Source organism: Apteryx rowi, unplaced genomic scaffold (assembly GCF_003343035.1).
Source record: "Apteryx rowi isolate R43461 unplaced genomic scaffold, aptRow1 scaffold_6, whole genome shotgun sequence".
Taxonomy (NCBI): domain Eukaryota; kingdom Metazoa; phylum Chordata; class Aves; order Apterygiformes; family Apterygidae; genus Apteryx; species Apteryx rowi.
Genome location: NW_020450871.1, coordinates 7,957,104 through 7,965,484, shown reverse-complemented (window position 1 = coordinate 7,965,484; position 8,381 = coordinate 7,957,104). Strand labels below are relative to the sequence as shown.

Below are 8,381 nucleotides of genomic sequence, written 5' to 3'. Positions count from 1 at the left end.
CGCCGCAGGGCTCCCGCTTCCTTCTGCTCCCGCCTGGCCGCCTTCATGCGTTACGGACGTTTCCTTCCGCCTGCGCAGCGGGTCCGGCTGGGGATGCTGTGCCAGACGTACCGGTGCGCGGCAAACCCGCGGTGCAACCCGGCCCGCTCTGCCGCTGCCCGCCGAACGCCAGCTGCGCCTCGGGCAGCGGCCAGGGCCCCACGGGCACGTGCCGGGCAGGGCGGCCGCCGCCGGGCGCGCAGCTATTTACAGGAGCCGCCGCCGCCGGGGTCGCCGTGCCGCCGCGGAGCGTGCCGGCGGGGCTGCGGTGCCCGCCGCGGGCGCACGGCACAGCGCGCTCGCCGCTAGTCGGCCGCCAGCGAGGGGATCTTGCAGACGAAGGGGAACTCCCTGCCGCAGCTGTTGTCGTTCCAGGACCGCAGCGCTGCCAGGGAGAGAAAACACAGCCTGAGCTTTCGTCCGTGCGGCGAAGCACAGAAGCGACACCGCCCCGGCTGCTGCTCCGCTGCCGCCCGCGTCTTTCCGTCCCGGATCGGGGCAGGTTGCGGCTCACGCGGGCGCAAGGCGGCAGCGGTGTAACCCCTGGACTAGGGCACTGGCACATTGCTCCTGGGCAGGAAGGAAGCAAAATTAAACGGCAGATGCAACTTCTGCCTATGTCCCCAGGGCCGGGTGCAGCAGTGAGGGTCTCACGGGAAGCAGCAAGGGAATGAGGAGCTGTGGTTTGTGCCCCACGTCTCTGCAGGTCACATTTATCTATCTGCCCTTATTTGCTAGGAAAAAGCAATTTTGTGCTCCTCCACCCTGAGTGCGTAACACTCTGCAGTGACGCTAAGCAATAATAACGGAGAGCATGAAGTGTTAATTTTTGCACAAGCAGAATCTTGCCTCGCTTCAGTGAGATCCCTGTGGCCTAAATGGGGGAGGGAAAAGCTAGCAGATTGACAGATCTTTGCACAAGCTGCGTGCAGGAGGGGGGAAATCAGAAAATTTGACCTTTGACTAAATGCAGCAATTCTCTGGAGTGAGTGATGTTCCCCTCCTGCCTTCTGTTCATCAGGAACGGCTGTGATTGGAGAGGGAACGCATCGGAGTGGGAGAGAAATGGGTTATAAACAGGGAAAGAGAGTGCGTACGTGTGTACGGGGGGGAACAGACCCCTGCAATAGGACCACAATAACAGAAAACACATCACCTCTCTGCAAAAAAACCCGGAGAAAATAATAATACAAATTGAAAATGCAAATTGTCAGCCTGCCAGCATCCTCTTCAGAAGAGGCTGAGCTGCAATGGATTGAATTTATTTACATGCAAATAAAACTGAACGTGTCCTTGAGCCGCGCGGTGCGGCACTCACCGCTGCTGTGCCTGTACCAGATCTGCACGCAGTCCTCCTCCGCCGGCATGGCATGGATCCCGTCGTCCGGCTGGTTCCCGTCCCAGTAGTTGTAGTCGTACGAGGAGCCGTCCGTCCACTCGAAGTGGCCCTCCTAGAAAGGCAGCAGTTCAGCCCCTGCGCTGGGCCGCGCCGGGGCACCCGACGGGAGGCGGACGCCTGTGCAGCAGGCTAGCAAGGGCAGGGAGCCGGCCGCGTGCGGGAAGCACCAGCCCGAGCAGCAACCTCCATGGTGTTCGCTATGAATTCAAACCATTGGTTCTTAGCCCCCTCCACCGCCCCTAAGAAGTCAGACTGGAGCGATACATGAAAACGCACATTTTGCACTTCCAAACTGGGTGACATTCAGTGCCGTGGGAGGAGGGCGACCCAGAGGGTTTGCAGCACGCAGGGCCGCTCACGCGAGCCTGTCCCCGTTGAGACGAGTGCCGTGGCCGTGAGCGAAACCCGCAGCCAGCAGGCACCTTCGGCTCTCCGCTTGGCACACGGGAACCCAGAGCTGCTCAGAAAGGGAACTAAATGCCCCTATTTCAAATGGCCTTTTTTTTCTAAATGAGGTTTCTGAATATATCCTGATTCTCTTCAAATCATCCTTATAACCTGAGAGCACAAAAATTCTATGTTTCTCATCCTTCTCCCATTTCCCTTCTTTTCCCAATATCCACAGAAGAATTGTTCACCTGTGACTATTCTCCTGACTTTCTCAATTTTTATTTTCGCATTATATATTTCCAAAATTTCAGCTTTTGAAAGGCTGCAGAGTATCCGACAATGAAACCCGGTGATGCTGACAGTACTTTTTTTGAAGTTGGAGACATTTTCAGCTTACCAAGGGACAGCACTAGATTGTGTTATGCCATAACTTCATACGATAATTTTCAAATTTTTCAGAACTATAAAAAGAAAAAGCCAAAATGCTTATGCAGCAAGAGTTCTACCATACTTACAGAAAACATAGAAAAAAGAGGCCAAAGAAAAAACATATGAAAGATGCCACAAAAAAAGTTTTAAAATTTGAATAACTGCCCTGTTTAGACTCTGTAAAATGGAAATAACTTTCACATTTCAAACGGTGCGGAGCTTTGCTTTGCTCTGCTTTCTTGCCTTGTTTACTCCTGCTAGCAAAGCCTCAGTGGCTGGGGAGAGTGACTGATCCGCTAACGTTACTCGATTAGGCTAAAATATTGCAAGCTGAGTGGACGTGCCTAGCATAGGCATGGATAAAATATTTGGACCAGGAGTATAATACTTTTTCTATTAATTGATTAATAATGACATGAATAATCAATCATTCTTAATCTATTAATTCTAGTAACACTTTTCTTTTAAAAGCAGACCGGAGGAGAAGAACAGACACCTTTCCCCAGCATGCTGCATAACGACTGTCACATCATGAGCACCACGTGGAGCAGATTAACGGCTTTTCAAGGAGAGAAGAGGAAAAACAAGCGGCTTTCCAGGGATAAGATGCAGGTAAGTGAATTTAAAAAATAAATAAATAAATTACTGCTGCATCAGTCGGATGCCCATGTGAGAGGCGGCGGCTGGGGGCCAGCGGTGGTTCCTCACCTGCCGGAGGTCGTTGAGTCCCGTCCAGATGTCGGTGGGGATCCCCGGCACGCGGCTGTTCACCAGGTCGTACACAAAGACGTTTTCTTCCCAGCTGCAGCCGTTGGGAGGTCACGTTAGCCAGGCGGTCAATGCCCTCACTCGCTCGGCGCTCGGGACAGGCACGACCCTGTCTCTTAACGCCGCCGACAGCCGCAGAGGCGCCCTTACCTGTGGATGGAGGCCAGTTTCGCCGACCGGATGCCGATGGAGAACTCGGCGCAGTAAAGGTCGGCCTCAGCCCACGTTTTGTTGATGGGGAAGTATCTGTAGCAGTGGCCCTCGTACTCGGTCCAGAAGAGAGGGCAGGAGTAGGCCTGCACAGGCTCTGGCATCGCTGGGGAAAAGCAGAGAGGGATGGAGGCGGTCGTGGCGCTGCTGCGCAGGGTGGCAGCCAGCAGCTGCCCACCGCTGTACCCCGCCAAATGCACAAAAAAAAAGGCTGCTGAAAAAAATACAATGTGCAAAAGCCGTGAGTTTCCCGGGAGACAATGGCTGCAGAGGTGCAACCACAGTCGTCTCCTGCTGCCACCGCCGCAGGAAGTTCACACGAGCCCGTTCCCGTCCAGCCCAGACTGGCCGTGGCAAATGTCGCATTTCTCTAGGTTTGGCCTCAGCGCACAGGGAAGTCACGCCGAAGAGGCCACGTATGTGCACAACACGCATTCCTGGAGCCTTTGCCCTTGCCATGGTATAAACACAGCTGGTGCTTTAAGGCACTCCTGATTTGAGGCACGCTCAGCTTTTTCCCGCGGCGATCCCACACGTCCCGCTCCCTCAGGATCCTTTACAAAGGAGAAGGCAGAACCCGTGCGCAGCACCCCAATACCAGCCGCAAACAATCCCAAAACCATCAGCCCACGGTCAATACACTTAAATCCCTTATTTGCCATTCCTGGGGCTGTTCAAAGCCACCCAGGTGTCCCCAGTGGGCTGCGCTCCTCACCGCTATTTCAGGTCTTGCCCAAGTGGGAAAGACCAGCCTGCGGTGAGGTTGCTCATGGCACGGCTGGGGTGGGACGAGTGGTTGTGCTCTTCGAGACCAGAGGGACCAACCAATGCAGGCGAAATCCTCGGGGGAGGTAGATGCCACAAAACCATCCAAGCAGGTAACAGGCCCCAACCCAGAGAGGTCGAACAGGAGCTAAAAAGCCTCAGGTGTGAAAGGACGTCAGGGGGAAACGGCTTTGCAATGAGAGGAATTGCTGCGCGGAGCCAAACGCTGCTCGAGGCAGCACGTGACATGATAGCTCTGAGCGTAGCATTGCTATGTGGGAAAAGGAGAAATTAGATGAATTTTAAGCGGCCACAGGAGCATTAGCTGAGCTGAATAATTTCCTCCTAGTCCCAGCACTGGCATTGGCAACTCCTTGGGAGATAATTTTGTATTTCATCAGTTCTTTCTGCATGGGGATCTCTGAGCATTTTACAGACATCAGGCAATTAATCCCACAAATCCCTCCTGAAGCACGCATTACACACGATTTGCAGATAACAGAAACCAAAAATGCAAAAAGCCTTTTTTTCCTGAAAAGGGTACTGAGCAGATGCTAAAATGGGGCCTTTCCCCCCTGCAGAGTGCGGTGCCTGCCAGTCCCTGCAAAGCCGGCCTCTGTCCCTAGGGCCAAGGAACCCTGGTGAGATGCATGGCTTGCTTGCACAGCCTTATCTCTGATGGCTTTACAGGCCAGGGAAAAAAGGAAGATAAGGAACCCCTGGTCGAAAGCAGGAGGCAGAGCAGCGTTCCTGCTGCTCGCTGCGACGTGCCGATGCCCCGGGTGCACATGGTTTCACAGCAAAGTCTCCCCGGCAGGACTGCACCCTACGCCTGCATGCACAGGGTAGCAACTGGGGCAGTGGAGACACTGCATTGACAGACACCATGAGCTCCACAAGCCCTCCGGGAACCAGTATTTTAGAGAGGCTGTTAAAAACCTTGCCGAACTCTTCACCTTTAGCAGCACGATGGCAAAATTAGCAGGGCTTAAACCAGCAGCAAATGGGGCCCTCCACTTTGGAGTGCTAATTGCACTGGGGGATTCTGGATTCCAGTCCCAAATGGCCATCGCGGGCCTGGCAGCTGACCTCATTGTCCGGCAAAAGTCATCTCCTTTTGTTCGGAGCAGCCGAGAAAGGTCACAGGTGGGGCCAGTCCTTCTTTGATATTCTACACTGCTTTCCCATTAGGTATCATTAATTTGATGAGCTTCAGCGAACCATAGGTGCCTGAAGGAATTTGAGGTTAAATATACCAAAAAGGAAAAAAAGGGGAGGTCAGTGTTTAATTAGCATCTTTTCCGTTAGGTCAACATTGGAGGCTTTCATATTCTCTTTGGAAGCAAAGTATTACTCTTAAATTTACAGGCAAGAAGGACCGTGGTACTGCTTTTATCTGGGAACTCTGGGGGCTATTTTTAGCAGAAAGGTTGTAAGAAGCTGCATGTATGGTTGTGAGTATATGAGTACACGCATCGCCCTGTAGGGACACTTCATCACCTAAGCCAGCAGCTGAGGATGGTATTTGGATCTAAAAAGAAATGGGGGAAACATTTGGGGAATATTTGGTCAGATTGCCACTTTTAAACGCACCAGCAGACACTGCCCCCAGCAGCATCAGCTCACCCTACAGAGTGGGAGGATCGGAGTTTCCCACCGCTACAAGCCCCTGGTCGCTGGAATGACTCCAAACCATTTCCCAAATCCCAGGGGAAAATGAGGGCAAGATCCTTCCTTCTGCCGCCTGTTTACACTGAAAGAGATTATGGTCAGGGCTGACTTTTAACACAGCACCAGCAAAATCAATGTCCAAACTTGGCTGAAGGTACGAGGTGATACTACCTCAAGAAAGCTGGACAACAAGAATTTGAGGTCATGAAAAGAGTTTTGAGCTCTTGGGATCTGTTTTGGTGCCAGCAAAACTGGAGCCTTTTTATTTACTAATGTACTAAGACCCACTGCAGAATCACCAGGATCCCTCTAACTAGCAAAATCACTTGTCAAAATTTTGTAGAAGCTGGCACATTCCCAACAAAAAGTCTCACTTCCCCAAGTGGCCACTTTCCAACCAGAAATAATTAATTGAGAAAATCCCAGCCAGTGTCAAGGTTTTATTATGCCAGGACGCTACTGAAAAAGACAAAACGTTGACTGCGTGGCTCGCGCAGAGCTCGGCCCGTGGCACGGGGGCTCTCCCTTATCGCTGCAAGGCCGCATCCCCCCAGCGGGCAGCAGGTTTGAGATATGATGTGTGGGGCTAGGACGAGATTGGCAAGAGATGTCCATGCAAGTGACATTCCTGCGGCGGCGGGGGGTACAGTGACATCAGAGCACTTTCTGCAGCAGATAGATAGGATCAAGTTAGGCTGGCAGCAGATGCCAGTATTGCTGCTGAGAGTGAGAGGGCCCTGAGACACTGCTCCCAGCACACCCATAAATTCCCTCTCCCTTGTGACCCCAAAAAGCATTGGACCTCTTCAGGTCTTCAAAAGCTGCTGGGACTGGAGGGTGCCCATCAGTACCAAGGGGCTTGCACCAGGCTGAGGCCAGCAGAGAAGACCCGAGCAGGTCCCCGGGATGTGGGACCACCAGCCCTTCCCATGGAAACCCCCGGCATCAGCAGCAGATGACGGGAGGCGTTTGGTCCCCGTGTGGCAGGGGGCTCTGCGGAGCCGGGGGCAGCCAGCGGAGGGCCTGCAGATCATTTAATAAATGGGCAACGTTGTACAAGTGTTTTTCAAAGTGCACGTCACAAGTTGCCAAGCAAAATCCTAAACAACATCTGAAGTGTGCTAGAGAAGTGACATCCTTTCCAATAGAGAGGGCTCTGCTTTTTAAAATCCTGTAGCAAAATCAAGCTGTTTTTACAGAATAAAATCTGCCATGTGTGTTCCCAGACGTAAAGACACCGCAGCCATTCGCAGCAGCCCTCCTACAGCCCAGCAACACCTCATCGCTACCACTAACAGATAGAGGTAATCTTACATTTTTTCCTCCTTAATTAGTTTTGGCAAAGCTCCCACTGATTAGTTGTCTGGCAGGAAAACCAAGCTCGTATCGATGATTTTTCTCCCTAACTCACCGAGCCCCTTTCTGCTCCCATCCCCACATAGGTGGGACAGGGCAAACGCAGGCGAGCGGCAGCTTGGTGCTGCAGGGGCTCCCGCTCCCTCCGTCCCCGTGGAAAGCTTGTGAGACTCGAGTGGTGCAGCGCGACCACAGTCCCTTCGCACGGTGCCCACCAGCAGCGGGGGGGAAGAAACGGGGAGCAGGGTGGGGGGGAATCGCCCCCGCGGCGGCTGCAGCGCCTGCTAATAGAGAAAATCCAGCCTGTCCCGTGCATGGAGAAATGAAGCCAGTGGAAGGAAAGCATGAGCGCACAGGAGCAGAGAGATCGGGGCTGATTTGTGCTTCCCAGGTGGAAAGTCTGGGCTTGCTGGAGTAGTTGGAGAAGCTTGGGAAGTCAGCGGCTTGCCCCGGGAGAGGCACTAGCTTTCCAAACTCCTGCCCAGGCGACCGCAGCCCACGGCTTCCCGTCGCCGAGCCACTGCCGCGCTTCGCACTCACCTTGGCTGATTTTTATGTTGGTCTGAGGGAAAGCCTGGGTGGCGAGCAATGCCGCGGAGAGGACGGCGCACAAATCCCCCCTCATGCCCATGGCCGGCGGCCAGGCTTCCGCTCCCGGCTCCGCAGGCAGGCAGCTGCTGCTCCGTCGGGGCTGGACGTGCCGCTGAGACGCCGGGGCGGCCGTGGGGGCGGCCGGCGCGCTGCACCCTCCCTCCCTCCCTCCCCGCGACGCGCCGGGAGGCTGGCCGAGCGCCCCGCCGCATGGCCGCCGAGGGCTGAGCCCAGGCGCGCTCGCCGCATCCCACCGCTCCGCAGCGCTACCCTCCCGCGGACCCTGGGGAAAGCGAGTGCCGGGGGGGGCCTCCGGCCAGACAGCCTTCATAACCCGCAAGGGACCTTACTCCAGCGAGTCGCTACCTACCCTCCTAACCGCTTCCCGGGAAATTAGTGATTTTGTGCCAGCAGATTTACGGGTGCTGGCCTGCCGGCACAGCAAGGCTTGGAAGGGGAGTGCACGGGGCAGGTCTTTTCCTTTCGGTGACTGAAAAATGCACCCGTTTTGTCTGAGTGAGACTGGCAGCCCCTCAGATACGTGGCAGACTTGGAGAGACGCTGGGAGCTGCGTTAACGCAGCGAAACCTGGCGATGGGGGCAACGCGGGCACGCTGGCGTCAGCCAGGGCTGCACGCTCCCCTCGCCCCGCGAGCCGCACGGAGGCAGGTCAGGACCCGTGGCTGATGAAGAAGGTCTACCTTTACGCCAGGCTCATTTTTGCTGCCTTTAGTTGCATCTTTTAATCCATTACTGCCCCATT

At 54.6% G+C, this 8,381-nt stretch overlaps 1 protein-coding gene across 1 annotated transcript in view; it reads right to left on the bottom strand.

Moving 5' to 3' along the window:
- Positions 1 to 344: 344 nt before the first annotated feature.
- The window catches only part of SYT17 (synaptotagmin 17), a 50,773-nt gene continuing 42,736 nt past the window's right edge, over positions 345 to 8,381 (bottom strand). Inside the window, exons 7-10 of the mRNA XM_026082990.1 lie at positions 3,176 to 3,341; positions 2,966 to 3,059; positions 1,358 to 1,490; positions 345 to 424 (exon numbers count right to left, since the gene is read on the bottom strand). Coding sequence (XP_025938775.1) covers positions 345 to 424; positions 1,358 to 1,490; positions 2,966 to 3,059; positions 3,176 to 3,341 — 473 coding nt within the window. The remainder of the gene's footprint in view (positions 425 to 1,357; positions 1,491 to 2,965; positions 3,060 to 3,175; positions 3,342 to 8,381) is intronic.